The following is an 18,524-nucleotide window of genomic DNA, read 5'->3' on the forward strand; positions in this document are numbered from 1 at the left end:
ATAGATATGCAAGTTTTTTTTTTACGTTTGTGTGTACGTATATGGGACTTTTATATGTTTATATGCTTGCTCAAACTCGTCGGCAAGTTTAGTATGTTACTCTCTTTTCTCTCTTCTCTCGCACTTCGCTCCTCGTATGATGGTGAAACGGTTCGGCTTCTCTGAGTTGGCTTATCCCAAGAATTCAGTTTATAACCGCTGACTCCACTGAATTTTATTACATCTTTCTCTATCTCTTTCTTTATCCTGCTTGCTCCACCTACTTTCTCTCTTTCTCTTTCTTTTTTTTATGTTCATCTTAGCTCTCTCTTTTCTATTCCATCGTTTCCGTTCTTTCCTCTCTAATGAATAGTTTCTTCCTATTTATCTCTCTTATTTTCGTTCCACGAAACGAAGTTGCCTAGTTTCGACCCGGGATCTTGCCGATCACGTTCGCAAAATTTATGTATCTACCTCTTCACTCGTTCGACATCGGCCTTCGAACGAAATCGATATAATTTATATCTCATAAAATTCGAAACAATGAAGCCTAATGGACGGTCAGATAGGCAATAAGAATTAGAAAAATAATTAAATAAATGTATCCATATAACATAATTATTCAATACGTAATGAAGGTAATTTATTAATCGATTTTTTGTTAGGTTAATCGGTTTTGGCTGAAAACGTTTCGACCGATTCCACGATTGTCATGGTTTTTTGAAAAATACTTTATAAAAGAATGTCATTCATTGATGGGATGACATCAATTGAATTCTCTTCGGTCTTTCGAAATATCGTCTGTTCATTTTCAAGGCGCATCGTATTCCCACTTGGAAATGTAAGATAGTCCGGGACTGTTCAACCGAGCGTGAGAGACACGATCGTAGCCTCCACCAAGGTTTCTTTTTCAATTTTACGATGTTGCTTCGAGGCAGTTATGCGAATCCTTAGTGTTAGTCACTCGGTCGAGTCTTTATTCTCCGACTACTTCTCCCTTTCTCACTCTTTCTGCTTTTCTCTTTCTCTTCTCGCGAGTCACCCTTTGTCTGGTTCGCCATCGACGTCGAGGACGAAGAGGACGACGCCGGCGTTGGCACTGATGCGAAAGTTACGATCCTTTCGTCGTGCGATACAATTCGCAAGACGTAAAGAAAATTCACGGCTTTTAACGGAAGAACGAAAAGCATGACAACGACGATGATGACAAGGACGACGCGATCTCTTCTTTTCCTGGTTTGATTTACATCCCGATTTGTCATGAATGTTTTTTATTTCGTATCTTTTGAAATTTCGCAGCTGCATCATTTTTATTCTTCTTCGCGGTTCTTTCAAATTAAGAATATTACGTACATATAAATATCTATCTACTTAAAAGAATACAGTATATGTTCAAAAACATGTACCTAGATATTCAAAAGTTTACACATACGATTGTTTTACCTACTCGATTTGATATTAACATTAGAGACACTTATATTGACATCTGCAAGCTAGAATAAGAAATAATCGATCAGTCACGAAAGAAATGTAACATGCGAGATTATCTCTACGTTTATTCGTTGAAAGATAAAAGAAAAGAAAAGGAACACAATTTCGTGTCATTATGAACACACAAATAACTCGTTTCTAATCGCTTACGGTGAAATTCTCTTCGATTGCCGATCTGATTGGCACGAAAGGCAACGAAAGATGAGTTCCGAGGATCGTTTTTACTCGCAATAACAATCTATCGACATTTCTATGCGATGTAATATAATTTCTTTTTGAACTAATCAGGGGAAGTGCACCTTCATTTCTCGACTCGTTTTATATCGTATTACCTTATGACTCACGACGAATAAATTTTTATATCAAAGTCCGTTCTTAAAAAAAGAATTGCGCATAAACTTCGACTTGATCGCTGGCAGATAAATTCTCTTGTAGTTTACGGCGTAAATCGTTTCGATGAAAGCAGGTAATCTCAGTAGTCAACTACACGATATCAAGCAAGGTCAAAAAAGGAAGGAAGAATTAAAGGGAGACCAAATAGAAGGGATAGAAAATCTAGGAGGGTGAATAGTAAGTTGGTCACAGTCCAGCAAATCGCTTTTCTTTTTTTCTTTCTTTCACTTTTACGATGTAGAGGGTTAAGTGATCTGTCATTTTTCTTCTTTTGTACTTTGACGAGCCTATCGTTAGAAAAATGTCATAAAATTTAATATTTCAATGTTGTCTCGTAATAATCTTCGTTGACATACGTTAATGTATTTGCTAAATATATAGTATAAGATTTAGTGTCATTCAAATGAATATATTGTTATCAGAAAAATGATTGTTAAATTGTTTAAAGTTAGAAAAAAGGGTAGTCGATAACTGCAGCGTTTACGTTATCGAAAAAGTGGTAAAAATTCTTATTACATTAAAAGAGTTTTTCTTTTTATGGTTACCAGGAGTCTCTTTGTGTTAGCTTCGCGTGTTTGAAAATCTTTACGTACATAGGTCTTTTTTTCTCTCCCTCGCAATTTCTTTGAGGGCAACGATCCCTACGGCATTTCAAGTAATCTTTAGGGGTGTTGATGGTTTCTATGTTTCTCTTTCTCTTTCTCTACCTTTTTCTCTCATTCTATCTCGTTATAGAAACGGACGAATACACGTCCAAGAATAAGAACGGTTTTATGTATAGTGTGCGTGACACCATCGTTTTCTTTTTCTGGACCGGAGATTCGTATTACAAAGAGAACACATTTCTGACAAAGTTTTCTTAGCCATCCAACGTGTTTAGTATATCGTACTAACCTTTATAGATTTCGTGATGGTCCTTCGAATCAAATCACAATCGAATCACCATCAACCCCTTCGAACATTTACCAACGTATTGTGTTACACTCGCTGCATGCTTTTGATGATTCGTTCGATAGGTTTCCACTTTCATCTCGCCTATCTTTTTTCGTCTTTTTATTTTATTGAATTTTTTTTTTTTTTTTTTAAGATAAAAGTGTCATCGGTAATATGAGGAATTATATTAACAACGAGCTCGTTATCCAAAAAGAGAAAAATATGTTGTCTTACACCTTATCCTGACCACCCACGTACCACATGTTTTTCCTTCCATTTTTTTATTTCACAAATATACACATGTACATAGGCTAGCGCGTCGCTTTCCTGGCTGACCAGTAAGCAAGGATTTTATAGGGACGCTTGACAGGATAGAACTTTACTGCTTCCGAAATGTTGTGCCTCGTAAAAAACGGGCTCACTTCACAACCATCCCTCTGTTCGTCCGCCACTTCCGTGAAAACTTATTCCGATTCCACATTGAGAATTCTTATAATCGAAAAAACGATTGTTTTTGCTAAAAAATCGTCAATATCTATAATCTATTTGATACTAATTACTGAACGTAAGTGTTAAGTATTATTTTTTTGTTCCAACATATCATATATAATCTAAACTCATTTAAATGATTCATTGTGTTTACAAAAAATATTACATTTTTTATGTGATTGGTATCAGTTTCCTTTTCTTCAAAATCCACATGCACTAAAATTAATGATAAACTTGAATGAAGAAAACGTAAAACTAAACTCCTAAAAATACAAACATTCTCTAAACTGTATTAGTTTCGTCGACGAACGAATAACAAGGGACATTCTCTCTGTCTCTCTCTCTCTCTCTCTCTCTCTCTCCACCCTCTTTTTCTGTCATCGAAACGATCCCTCACCTACGTCCAGCCAGCCAAGCAGGCTCCGATTACTCGACTACACAACGGTATCATTGATACAAAGCCCTGTATCCAAACACGCTCATCCATCCATCCCCTGTCCTAGCATAACGCAGCTCGCAGACCGTTCGAACGGATTTGTGACAGGTAGAAGAGAGTTGCGAGGGTCAGGGGGCACGGTCTCGTGCTACGTTTATCTCTTGCAACACGAGCACCTTCCTCGACAAACCCCGGAAAATAGCTCTATCTCTCTTTTTCACTTTTCCGTGAATTTTTCAACGATGCTCGATACGTTCCTATATTTCCAAGAGTGTGTTTTTACTACACTAGCTAGCTGTACACTTCGTTCTCTTATCATACAATTCAACACATTCGCGATTTGAAACTCGTAAACACAATAACCTGCATAAAAATATACATTAGGTCGTGAGATAGAAAGAGAAAAAGAAAGAAAGAAAATCTATATCGCATAGGAGACTATTTTCTTATAGAGAAATAAAGCATTATGAATTTTATACTTCGTTCATTTGAACGCTCGTAAACTGAAATTACGTTTTGAAGAATAGGTATCAGATGGTTACCTTGGATTTCTTCGGCCGAGGTCGAAAAATGAGACTTGCACTCTCATGGGTTCTCCCTTAACGAGTCGTTTTTAATATACCGAAGTGTTACGTTCCGTGAGGTCAAAGGTTAGACCATTTTACGAGGACCTAACAAAGTCGAAGCTGTATATCAACTAGATTGCGAGCGATGATATCAAGTTAACAAGCAATCTCCATTTTGTGCACTGGGTTATAAGAATACGCCTACAAAAGTATTTCAACCGCCTTCGTACTATCATTCTGAGACTATATTTGAAATGTAATATCAATTGCATTATCAATTTGATTCTGAAAAAAATGTGATCCGTATTATCATTGCATCGTTTATTATTATTATTGGTAACTTTATTTAGGTCAAATTAATTAAACATTATTATCAATTTTATTTCTCTTAACGATTTTATCAAATTTGTTGGTACTTTCATAATTTCCGATAATCGTTTGGAAAACATCACGAGACAACATTGTACGCGAAATAGTAACAATGAAATTTCCAAGTATACCGATTGCAATTTTTTCTCCTAATTAACTCACGAACTGATACGAAATCATTCCGTTTAATTCTCGATGATAATGATTTTATAGCAGTCGATAGAAACGTAATACGCCCGTTAAACATTAAGATGTTTTAATAGAAGCAATAATCAATTTTTAGTATATCGTATTTAGCTCTTTTTTCTTTTGTTTCTTTTTTTTTTGCAGCCAACATTATGGTTTTGTTTGTCCGAAGTTTTCTTTTCGGCTGTAACTTTGATTACAAGCCAAATTCAACTTCCGGTTTCGCGTGACTTATCGTAGTTTCGGTTATCGGACACCTCTCGTCGAGTAAAGAGTTAAACTTGACTCCGTTATATCGAAAAGACCCACGTTGAAGGTTGATATATTTTCTTTTATTTTTTTTATTTATCATAGACATTTACCCATACATGTATTATTCAAATATAATTTTTTTTTTCTTTAAAATTAGCATGTACGAAAAATATATAAACAAGTGGAGTTTGTCCGACATACTGGTTTCTCTTAGTATGTATCAAGTGTTCTTCGACATAGCAATACAGAAGAGGATAATAGCTTGAATTAGAGAGTTCGACGGGCTCGACAAGTAAGTACACATGACTCGACGTACTCGGCTGCGTGAGCATATGCGTGTCCGCTCGCTTCCGTTACATCGTGTTTATACGGAAATAATTTTCCAAGGAGTTTCTTAAGTTGTATACTTCGTATAGATCATTATAATAATTTTTTTTTTTGATTATACACATGCTTGCTGCATTTATGAATTTATTAAAAGTGAATTTCAAGCGAGCTTACATTTTCTTATCGCAAGATATGAAATAAAATCATCGAACGATTATCAATATGTAGAAAATTTTGATAGGTATTTCCAGTCACGAACACTGAGCTACTCTTATCGCAAAACCTTGGAAACGACTTTCTCTTACTTCGTTAAAACGTATTTCACTTATATCGAGTTACTCGAGTCGTTACAACATTCGACAATTATACAGTCGAGCCTATACCTTCTGACATTTTATACTAATGTTTTATATACTTGTTACTACGTGATAGGACAACGTTTGCGTTTACCCAAACACGATAAATACACGTTATCTTTTAACACCGTTAATCTTATTACACGTGCTTCGTTTCCAACGTCAATGACAAATTCTTCGATGATTAATAATTTAAATTGATAAAAAAAAAAAAAATGAAACTATTATTTCTGTTTCATATAAACGCCCGATCGTGTTTATGCTCATAATTGTTTACATTTATGACTTATCACAAAAATTTTGTAAGCGTATATGTACATAAGTATATGCCTACATATATCGCCTGATTTATTTGTTTATTCACGATCGTAATAGAGGAAATAAGAGGAACGAGCTCGTATTATATCTTAACTTCAGACTTCATATCGGAGATCCTTCGTAAACGAACGAAGCAATGTATGCGATCGATTTATCGCAATCTTCTTGGGAAAGTAAGCATTGAATGAATGACACAATTGTATTTTATAAACATTCTCCCACCCTCACAATCTCTAATATTTATCGTCGGAACTTTTTCCAGTCAATCGTTTCGAGTACACCACGCAATTCTCGGTTTACCTTCAGAGGAAAGGTATATTTATCAGTTATCTCTTTAAACGTTTACGACGAGTAAAAGAATCAACGTAAGCTCTCTTCTTTCACGATAGGAAAGAAAGTCAATGGCCCATATTCATAGTCGAGTGTCAAGTCAATACTTAAGATCGTCTTGACCAAAACATTCTTATTCGAACCAGACCGTCTTAAGATTGTTATATTTCATAGTCGTGAAATAAGATGATCTTCACGAAAAAGATGTTCCTCGAGTAAGTATTATTTAATTTGAAATCGATGAATTGACAAAGACGTACTTATTTAAGACCATGCTTATTCTTGAACGTGCTTATTTCCGTATTCTTTTTGTAAAGTTCTACAATAGAATTATTGAACCATTTCATGTTTTTATTAGACCAACTTGTGCATTATTAACCATAGCTATATTTGTTATTCTCTTTTCTTAAATTATACAAACAGTTCCCAGTAAAGAATATCAAATGTCCACAATTACATTTATGTATTATCTTTTTATTATAACTTAATTAATTTGCTGTTAAAGTTTAGGAATATGCCAAATTTTATTAAGTCTTTTATTTGTGATAATAAGTACTGTTAATAATGTTGCGTTATTATACTTGCTTTTTTAATTTCATCATTTCCTGTTATGTTTTATAATGTTTGAGAAAATAATAAATTATCAGATGATAAAAAATATTGGCTATATATAATATTGTCGATGCAATTTTTCTCAAGTCTTTGCTTATTTTTTCGACTATGAATCTAGAGATCGTCTTAAGACCAAACTTAAAGTGATCTTCAAAAATAAGACTTGTCTACGAATACGGGCCAATGTTTATATTCTGGAGTTGGCCTGTTCGATTAACTCTGCGTGCATTACAAAAAGTAGCAAATTTCATTTATCTTACGAAGACTAGCACGTTACGATTAATCACGAAAAGAAGCATGTTTCGATTTTATTCTCGATTATGTTCTCGCATGTTTGATATTAAGCACGATAATAAGCACGATTCGCAACGAGCAATAAAATATTTCGGACACTGCTACGAAAGGCACTACATTTTATTTATTTACATTACATTAAGTTGATTACATTAGTTTATCTGTCTTATTAAGTGCAATTCAATAATAAAATGTGCTAATTTTCTGAACAACTTCGAAAGTAGCGATAAAACGTGTTAGTTTTCTTAGCTAAAAAGTATTCTAAATGTTATTCTTTGAGCACTATAAATAAAAACATACTATTTTTCAAGAACGTAAACGCAACGTGGTGCTTTTCGTGGACACAAAATCCAAAGTATTAGTCATTGTAAGACAAATAAAATGTGCTACTTTTTGTAACTTGCTACTTTCTGTAAAAGAAAATGTATAGGGGAATTTTCTTTTTGAAGCTTACATTGTTTAAAATAAAAAAAGAATAAAAATAGTATTCGCTATAAGAGGAAATATCGTTGTTAAATTCATTGAGAATTGCCATGAGGCAATTAAATAAACATAGATAAAAATAGTTGCAAAGGGAGGAAAGGGTTAAAACACCCGTTACTATTGTGAATAAAATTACAGAGGGTGAACGTATGGCGCACACAAAGAAATAACATTGCGTCTATGCAACTAATAATGCGAAAAATATAAAAGAAGAAAAAGGTGTGCACGCGAGAGAGACATAACGTGGTTATAAATAATGAGCGACCGGTATTCGAGTGGGCAACAACACGGGCACATCGCGTGGCACGTTGAAGGAAATGTGTAATAAGTACGGGGTATAAAACTTATAACGCGAAATGGGTAACGTAAAAAGGGTAGCATGTACATTCAAATAATATTATCAGTCCGTGTTACCTATGCATACAAAAATCGTAAAACATGATTTTAATATTTTGACCAATATATTATACGAATAATGATCGATAGCCTAAAATTCAAATTTTTCGATAATATTACACATCACTATACTAAGTTAATCTTTTTTTTGTTAGATAAATTAATTTACTAAAACATTAAAACAATATATCCTTAAAGAATATTATAAATTTTAATTATTTATATGTTGTATTTTCTTAATTAATGCAGAAGTGATTCGACGATAGAGCGCATTGATGTTATAGATAATTAAATGCCCTACTATTAATACAATTCTATTCCAGCGGAATATCATTAATCTCAACTTTTTTCAGAATTTAAAATGTTGACTTATTGACGCAATAGGCCGTTCCTTTATTACCAGCAAGATAATGTTACGTGCTTCGGAATAATGAGAAGAAAAAAGCGGATATATCGGTTCGTATCAGTAAAAGGGTTAATAATGTGTTCAGCAAGTTACTATCGAACGACGAGTATGATAACGTCATTGTGCGATATAAACGTGACATGAACATATTTGTTCGTCGTTACTTTTTCGAGGTAGTGGTTTTAAAGCGTACACAATTTAGAGTCATGTAATAACAACGACAGTAGGTAATAACTAAAGAATACAAAGAGGTCAGAAAGACTTGAAGAAAAAACCTAAAGAAATAAGAGAAATGATTTAAAGAAATTTCGGTGAATATAAATAAACGACATTTTCTTGGGGCTCATTAATTTTACTGATATGTACCATTGTAAAGATACAATACAGAATAATCTTTCGTAAAGACGAGGATAAAATCGTGATGCCCGAACAAAAGTCACGAAATGCTGATAAATATTCTCTCGTTAGTTAGTTTCCGTGACGAAACGTATTGCTGGTCTGAAGAATATTCGGTCTCTGTTTAAAAAAATGCCTCCTTATATCATACAACTGTGAAATACTGTAATCACAGGACGGGAAGATTTCGAATAATGCCTCAGGAACAGGAACCTTGTATGGAGATAATAACATCAATTCACAGGTTAAATTTTAACTTGACAAATTTCATTGTCAAAATATTGAACATTTTTTTAATGATTGCTTATCTTTAATAATTTCTTTTTGAAACAAATTTTCGAATAAAGTAAAGATACTTAAGTACTTAGTATCACGTCCGTATCGTTGATATCCATACTATTTTTTCAAGCTTACCCCTTTAGATCGAATTTAAAAGTATTGGAAGAATCTCCTTCTTTCTCTCATTATTAGCCAAATATTGTACTAAGAAGTTAAAATAAAATAGAGACTATCTTAGAAACAATTGATCGAATTTATTTAATGATAAATCCACGTTATAACATAATGAACAATATAATATTTCTCTTACTTTATCTTTTTAATGGACACCAGAAAGTCCACCATCTAATATTGAAACCTCGTTCGGTATCATTGATGTTACGTTTAAGGAATAGTGCTTGGCGTCAAAACAGTGCTGCGAAAGGAGAAACGATCAGAGTATAGAGCGTATCTCAGTAGGAGTATGAGCGTATCTTAGTAGGGGAGTAACGGATAGAAACTTGGTAGAAGGAGAAAGAAAATGAGAAAAAGACAGGAAGAAAAGGATACCGAAAGTATGGACACACTAGAGACTCCTGTCTCTTCGTTCTTTCCTCCATGTTGTTTTTCTCCCCTCTCTAACCCCTTCTCTACCTTCTCCCTTCTCTCTAGTTATCTCTTAACTCCCTCCTTTTCACCATCTAGAAGGAAGAGAATGGTTCTAAGGAATGAAAACTAAGAGAGAGAGAGAGAGAGAGAGAGAGAGAGAGAGAGAGAGAGAGAGAGAGAGAAGAGGAAGAGGGCGAGAGAGAGGGAGAAAGAGAAATAGAGAGGTTTTCATTTATTAGATATAACGGGCATAGAGTAGGGATTGAAAACGATTAAGAAAAAGAAAGAGAAAGAATTAGGAAAAAGTATTCTTGTTCAATACAGTCATCTACTAGACCCTCAGTGTGGTACCAACGATGAGAAATTACAGCATTTCCGCCTTTTCATTATTATTAGCAAGAGCATGAACGTAGGCGGAGCCACGCCATCGTGCTGCTTGCCTATTGGTCGATCTAATGTTTAATATATCATGTCATAACGACCGGAGAACCGTTACTATCATTCCCTCTCTCTTTCTTCTTCTCCCTTTTTCAACTTCATTCCGACCTCTTTTAATACTTTCATTACATTTTAATATTTTTCCTTCTTTTATTTTTTGATTATTGATTGAGAAAAATATTTATTTAATATAGGTAAGTAAATATTCCTTCGACGAGTATATCTATAGATATTTCGAGAGAGTTGGAAGATCGAATAATAAAGTTGCGCGCGCAGAGAAGGTTGACTCGTTCGACATGTACACGCCCTTCTCGTTCTAGCCCACGTGGTATTTCTACGAAGAATCTGGTTATACTGTTTATTCTCTCTATCTCTCTCTCTCTCTCTCTCTCTCTCTCTCTCTCTCTCTCTCTCTCTCTCTGTTGATCTTTTTTTAATCGAAAATATTTAAACAAAAGTTTGTCGTTGAATGTCACCTAGCAATGCGACATACATGGTTTCGTTTCTTCAGTACTTTGTTTTCTTTGTTTCGTTTAGCGTGTTAGTCGAAGTCAGATCATAGCGGAATAAACATCGCGTGAGACCGAAATCTAAACCGATAAGCCTTAGCTTCAATTCTGTTTCATGTAAATTTTCTTTTTATCAAGTAACGTGTTCGTTTCTACCTCTTTTATTTTAATTAAAATTAGACTAGTAGAAATTATAACTAGTGTTAATTGATTAAAATGAAGATTCAAGATCCTTTCTTCTTTTAGCGAGAGATAGTAAATAATTATTTGTAAATAACGATACTTTTTCAGATAATTATATTTTAAAAAGATATTTATTTAATAATGTTTATTTATGTTCTCAGGCATCAACGACGAAATTATATTGGCATACAGTATGAATCTCCTGCAACGATTCCGACATCCTAGTGATATGCTCACGCTAATGTTTAGCACAGTGAAGAATGCCGGTGCGAATCTTGAAGAGACTCTCAGACGTATCGAGGAAGGTGAGATATATGATTTATCAATTATATTTCGAAAAATGAATTTGGACGATTAGAATAATTTTGATAACTTTAACAGTTAAACATTGGATACTGGAAGTTTACTGTACATTAACTACATACGTAATGGAAAATTTTTTATTACTCTTATATATAGCTTTCGTTATATATATTTATCATTCAAAAATTAACGAGGATTCCAAAGGTGATTTTAATAACATTGATAATAATTTATCTATAATTTGTAAGAAAGATTATATAGACCGTTTTATTTATCTTTAATGACATAGAAAGCGAATATAGATTTTTCGAAACAAAAGGAACAAAAACGGTTATATGTTACTAAATCATTTTCTATTGAAATTATCGATAGATCAGTTGGAGCATTTTAAAAGATAAATGTTTAAAAAATAATTTATTATTCTTCATATTATCGCCTAATTTAAAGTTGATAATAATATTACTATCGTCGTTGAAGTTGGCAAAGTTTTACAAAGATTCGGCTAAATTTAATCACGCATGTTGGATCATAAAAATAAACTATCTTCGTGTGCACAATGATATTCTTCTCTTAACTTATACCAATTCTCAAATTTGAAAAAGTATTTTACATAGACGATCGTGTTTGTAAATCTATCAAACAGAATATAATTTAAATCATTAAAATTCATTATCTTAACAGTTGTGTTCCTATTTTAATAAATAAATGCACGCTGATACTTAATTTAATCTTAACTATGTTAATTTTTAGTTCAATCTTAACTATGTTCTTTGTTCCAATATTATGCTACTTGAGAATATTAAAACTATTGAGGTTCATGATAAATAATGCTTGTATATTCTATTAAAAAAACGATTATTAAACAACTCACATAAATTTGATTCGCGATTAAAACACATTTTAAGATTATAGAAAGCAATTATCTAGTACGCGATGAACAAACTTTATACTTTTTTTTTCAATTTTTTTTACATATTTATTTATTACTAATGGAAGAAAGAAAGCGTAAAAATGTTAGAAAATGAAGGGAAATATAAACTCATAAAGCAATCATCAAAATAATATTTTATATGAGTTACGTGAAGCGTAATATCAAATGTTTAATATCAAATGCCATCGGTCATGTCATGTGTGTTAGACGAAACGTAACATTAGATATGTAAGCTTATTTATTCTACCGCGAACGATTTTACATAATGTATATTACTACGTTAGATATGTATAGATGCATGAAAATACGTAATATAACGTATTCACAGTTCTACTTTAATCCTTAAGTATTATATTAAACTTGTTCTTTCGCGTATATAAAGTCAATTCTATAAATTAAACTATACCGTTTTCTATTAGTTAGAATAATATAAACGAGTTTTAGATCAGTGAAGATTTTTTAACGAATATTAAATTTCGTCACTTTTTAATAGTTATTTAATAGTTAAACGAACAAACAAGCTTTATGTATATGTACGTTTATATTTTTTTTTTTTGAAATATTTATTTATCATGCCTTTATCGAATTAACAATGATTGAGTTAAGAAAGAGTATCTCATTTTGTTGTAATAAGTGCAAGAAATTAATTCGTGCCAACTTCAATGCGATCAGTAATATTTCCAGTTGTAATAAAATAAGAATTAATATTAAATCCGTTCAATCGATATGACAAATGTCAAATCAGCGTTTATTGACATTTATCTTCTCTCGAAGATCAACGTTGATTCAAGAACAATCTACAATTTCTTGAAATTACCATCATTGAAGATGATACACGACGGTATGAAGATTTTGTTTTTTTTTTAAATTATTTTTATCATTTTCTACACATTTTTATTTAATGATACTCGGTTCATTAGAGTATCCCTGCCTTTGATTAAAAACATTTTATAATATATCTCCGTCCGTGAATTAATATAATTACTTTTCAACGCGTCAAGATCATGAATGCCAAAGCACAAGCACTTTGACAATGGGATCAAGGTATGATCACAATGTCGATATTTTTTTTTCAAATAAATATACGTTTCTTTAACTAGTACTTAAATTTGACCAATACGACCCGCCCACTTGCCCCTTGGCGAAAAAGCTTTGCTTTTTGCAATTTTAAGAATCAGGGTATTCAGTTCTCTGAACTCTCCTCCCTTTCTCTCAAATATGGACGTAGATCCCTCATAGTTCTATTATCATGATAATTTTAAATGATTACCATTATATTCATAACACTAATTTTGCATAACAACTACGCGCTTGAAACTTTTCAGACAGAAATTTCCTGGAAAATATCGATATGATCATTTCGATCGTTTCGTTAATTTCTAACATTAAAGTATTCATAAAATTGATAAAATAGGTGTATTGTAAAAATTTCAAGGAATCAATTTGAACTTTAGACTTTTTATTATGGTAAATCGTTCGTAAAATTTTTAAAGATTTTGCTTAATTAATTTGTTATTATAGTTGAGAAAAGATTACATACACATTTATAAAACGTTATGGTATATATACCGAATGTTTTATTTTAAACGATGTAGCCAAATAATCTCCAATCGTATTGGTTTTACAAACGAATGTTTCAAACAAAACTTGCTAGATCTTGTAGGAGAAATCTAATGTTTATTGCAACTATTTTATAGAGATTGCACTATCATCAAGATACGTAAGTCATAACAATTTGTTTAAATGGAAATAGATATATTTAAACATAATTTAAAATAGAAATAAACAAAATAAGTAACTACATTTTTAAATAAAATTTTAACTTTTTTTTTATTTTATAAGTTTGCATATAGAAGCTAAAATTTTGATTATCGATTGGAATGATTATATTGTGATATTCATTCTTCCTTTCTAAAGACAAAGTAAATACACGTATGCGATATGATATAATAATTGTTGTAGGATATTTCTGCGATCATTATATAGATATTATTACTGTTCCCACTTTACTCGTTCCAGAGTATCTAAGAGCTTGGAAAGTAGCCAATCGAGCCCAAATTACGCGTCTCACTTTCCCCTTCGACTATGAGATTTATTTCATTCAAGGTTATCCTAATGAAAAAAGCAAAAAAATATATATATATAAAATAATAAAATCCCAAAGGAATTCTTAATTTTACTTGATTTTTCTATATTGTTACATTTATCATGAATTTTTTTAAGCTATCTATATTTTTAATTATTCATACATATTCTAATTATTCATGCCTTTCTAATTATACAACACAATAGGACAATATTTAAATCTATTTTCATTTAAATTTTATTTTTTTAAATTATTCCGGATATCATATAACTACGATCTACATTGTCATTGCAAAAGAAAGATATTGCAATAAAAAAGAAAATAAATAATGATAGGAACAAATAAGTGATGTATAAAAAAAGAAATTCAAATATTTCATGAGAACAACTATTTTTATAGTTTTCTAATTGGAGTGATAAATGTTCATACAGATTATAAGAAAGATCAGTAAATGCAAGATGCCATTCATGTTTCGTCGATTCGCGAAAATATTCCTAAGCGCCCAAATAATCGAAAGGATTTCTTTTTTATTTCTTTTTCAAGTGATCATTAAATACACATGTAAATAATCTGTCGATAATTTTATTTATAGTTTATTATCTCGGTTCTCGAACTTTCCGTTCGATAATAATGACGACATTATGCTTGAAAGTTTATCAAATAACAAATTTTGTGTATTTATTAAACGCTCAATCAAAATTCGTTTTCTCTTTTCTTATATTATGGAATCTTAATCACGAATTTAAAGCTTTAATTTACAATGTGATTACTTAAGATCATTACATGATTTTGCATATCAAATAAAACGTTAAAATATAACTTTTCTTAATAACATTAAATGATATTCCATATGTAACGTTACGATTAAATAATTTGCTTTCGTATAACGCGATAAGTTTATTAATAAAATATACAGAATTATCAATATCGATTATATATTTTTTTGTTTCTTGAAAGAACATAGACACTTATCTAAATGCATTTTCATAAAAAGGTATTTTAAATAAATTTAAATGAATGATGCAACACGTCAATCGTCTATATTTCAATGCAGCGCAATTTATCGGTAATATGATGGTAAATTTACAAAAAAAAAAAAAAAAAACTAAACGTCATTAAGTATTTCTTGCCTGAATTAACGTACAAGAAGGTATTTAACAGAGCATAAAGGAGATAGTTGAGTAATTCGTTAAGACACGTGGTTAAATGTAGACTATCAGCTGCTGCTAAAAGTGAATCGTTATATATCACTTAAGGAATCCTTTTATTCCTTAATTAAAAAACAAAAAAAAAATGATTACAAGAGTGATTCAAATTATTTCTGAAAATAATTACTTCCACATATACTATTTTAATTTAATATCGTTAGAACGCTCTCTGATAGTAAAAATTTAATATTATCATTATTATCTTATAAATTATACTGTATTGAAGTAGCATGACTAATTTGCATAATTAATTATATGTAATAGTTAGTAAAAAATACAATATTCTTTCCCTCTTAACGATATTATAGTAGCGATATATAAACTAATGGAGGAAGTCATTATTATCCAAATGAACGTTTCATCAACCTACCGGGTAACAATAATTAGATAGTATGTATTCACAATACATCTTTGATTGTGAAATGCAAACAATAACATAGCATTATTGTTAGAAAATAAGATCTAATTTTTCTTAATATAATTTGTCTTAAAATGCAGAAATTGATAGATAAATGTTACAGCAAAATTGATCAATTTCAATGAGTAAAATTTTTGTTACTTTTCGAATCTTTGATATAAATTTCAATAGAATAAAGTACATGCAATAATTTCAAATGATGTTGATTTAGTTTCGTATGAATTAATTGATAATAATTCATTAATTTTTGTTGAATATATTTTCAACGTAAATTCATTTTTATCGATGGAGAATATCAAAATTTATTCCACGAATGGTTTAATTTGCACTTGCAATGTACTTGCATGTAATTATAAATAATTCCAAGGTAAAATGCTTCGTGTCAAAAAGTTCATGATGCCAAAGGTGTCTCGGTAACAAACACATACACTTTACAAGGAAAGACTTCCGTGAACGAGCTTCCGAGCATTTGAATAACGGTCGCCTTGGGCAGTGTTGCATTCTTTCATTATACGATGACATTTGCATTTTCACGAAGCTTGATGTTTCGAAATATCGTCGAGTAGTTTCCTTTAAAAAAAAAAAATAATGAAAATTTACGATAAGTACGTATTATTGCTATTAGTTATTGATATCGTATGAAAATGAAAAATGATAAGTAGTAAAAGTTTTAGAGGGAAAGAATCATACAATTAAGAAATGACAAAAAGCCATTTATCAAACTAGCATATATTATCGAAAAAAAATTTTGCTCGCGTAAAAATATTAAGTATTGATTTTTTTTAGTAAGAAATACAAACGAATCTTAGAACCAATCTAATAAAATATCAATGAAATGTGTAATAGCTCGACGAAGGTCGTATATATAATAAGAGGAAAAGAAAAAAAAATCTTTTCGATTTATTAAAATATCTATCAAAAAAAAAAAAAATACTTAACTACATTATTAGATTGCATCTCTTATGACGAGCACGGAGAAAAACGACAGAGAGAACATTTGACCTTGTGTAAGTGCATCGATGTTCATAGCTCACGTGCACGTCAAATTTGCGTACGAGTAAAGCAACCTCTACGAACGCAAAACACAATGACGCACGCCTACTCGGCGACGATAGCTGGCAAACTCGTTCGTAATCCTGCGTCGTTACAGCAAAACGTAAATGAAGTGCTGTAAGTCTTTCAATCGAATAAACGACAAATAATATTCGAAGCGATTTTACGTATTACAATGCGATTGCGATTTTTCATAAAAATATATACCGGCTAATTAATTGTTAATAAAACGATATCTTGATGAAAAATTAATTTAATAATTATTGAATAATTATATCACTATAACTCATGATTATACACAAATCTAATACAAATTTTCTAATAAAACTCGATATATAATCTTCAAAGAATAATTGATAATATTCTATTCAATAGCTTACGAAATGTGTTATTTAAATATCTTAAAAATTAAATTCACTATTACCGCGTCTTTATATGTTCTTTATTTTTACATATACGGCATAATTGGAAAGTAGTTTGTCAGGTGTATTTAATCCGGTCAAGATACAATATTCGATACGTAGAAATTCCATTTCGACGAAAGTCGATGAAAGTAGAAAGTAAACTTAAATTTTATGAATATTTTAAAGAAGTTCGTTGCTTAAAAGCTTAACAATAATAACCGATATTTTTCCTCAAGGTTAATAGTCTCTAAACGCTAACATGCATGCTACCAGCCACGCGAGACTCACGAAAGGAAGATGAAACGCGACAAAGTATTCGGATCAAACATCTGCTAATAAATTAGGCGAAAATATATGTTTCTGAACGACTGAAACTGCATTGGGCAATAGTAGAGAGGTAAATAATAAAAGAGTTTATGAATAATTTGTGGAACAAATAATTTGTGGAACAAAATAATGATGAGAACGAATAACATGTTGCATGAGATGTAGGAATCTATCTATATTTAGGATGCAGCTGAACCACGAAACTGTAGCCCCCAGGCGATTCTCATAAGAATAATTTTGTTAAATTACTTAGTATCTAAAATGAACTAATACCCTCTTTTGAAAACAACGTATTTATTTTTTCTTTTCGTTGTAATTCCCACACGATTTTTTCCTTGGAACAAATATTTTTAAATTTTCATATATAATCGAAACGAAAAATTTTTCCAACGTTAGCATTAAACCGATCTTTTAATTTTTTGATAATTGGAAATAATCTCGATTAACAGCAATAGCTTAAAAACTTTGAAAAATGATATCGGATTAAACAACGATAATTCTTACAAGTGACTTTATAAGACTTGTGTAAAATTTCACTCCTGCTCCTGCTTTACACCGGCGAAAATAGTAAATTCGATAAATTAAATAAAATTTAAATTGTTATTAGACTTCGAGTGCTTGAATGTACTCGAAAGAAATCTAAATCAACGTCAAGATCTCTCGTATTATTTGTATCTGTTTTAATAAAATATCAAGAGATACGCGTCTTAAAGAGATCCGTTGATGCATTCACTTTAGGTTAATGAACTTTTGCGTTGCTCCGGGCAAGTAATTGCGATTTTAAT

The 18,524-nt window shown here is 31.3% G+C and overlaps 1 protein-coding gene across 12 annotated transcripts in view; it reads left to right on the top strand.

Annotated features, from left to right (window-relative positions):
• Nucleotides 1–18,524, top strand: part of LOC122630182 (protein doublesex-like) — a 63,345-nt gene that overhangs the window by 16,847 nt on the left and 27,974 nt on the right. For 9 of the 12 annotated variants that reach the window (XR_006327426.1, XM_043814392.1, XM_043814394.1 and 6 more), the window contains one exon: nt 11,171–11,314. Coding sequence is in view for 9 of the 12 variants with exons in the window: in XM_043814392.1 (XP_043670327.1) it covers nt 11,171–11,314 (144 nt within the window). In the remaining 3 variants the exon portion in view is untranslated. Of the gene's footprint in view, nt 1–11,170; nt 11,315–11,390; nt 13,340–14,262; nt 17,261–18,524 lie in introns of those variants that run through there. The other 3 variants (XR_006327427.1, XR_006327428.1, XM_043814396.1) reach the window with 3 other exon arrangements.

The sequence above is a fragment of the Vespula pensylvanica genome, chromosome 6, assembly GCF_014466175.1.
Source record: "Vespula pensylvanica isolate Volc-1 chromosome 6, ASM1446617v1, whole genome shotgun sequence".
NCBI classification, from domain to species: domain Eukaryota; kingdom Metazoa; phylum Arthropoda; class Insecta; order Hymenoptera; family Vespidae; genus Vespula; species Vespula pensylvanica.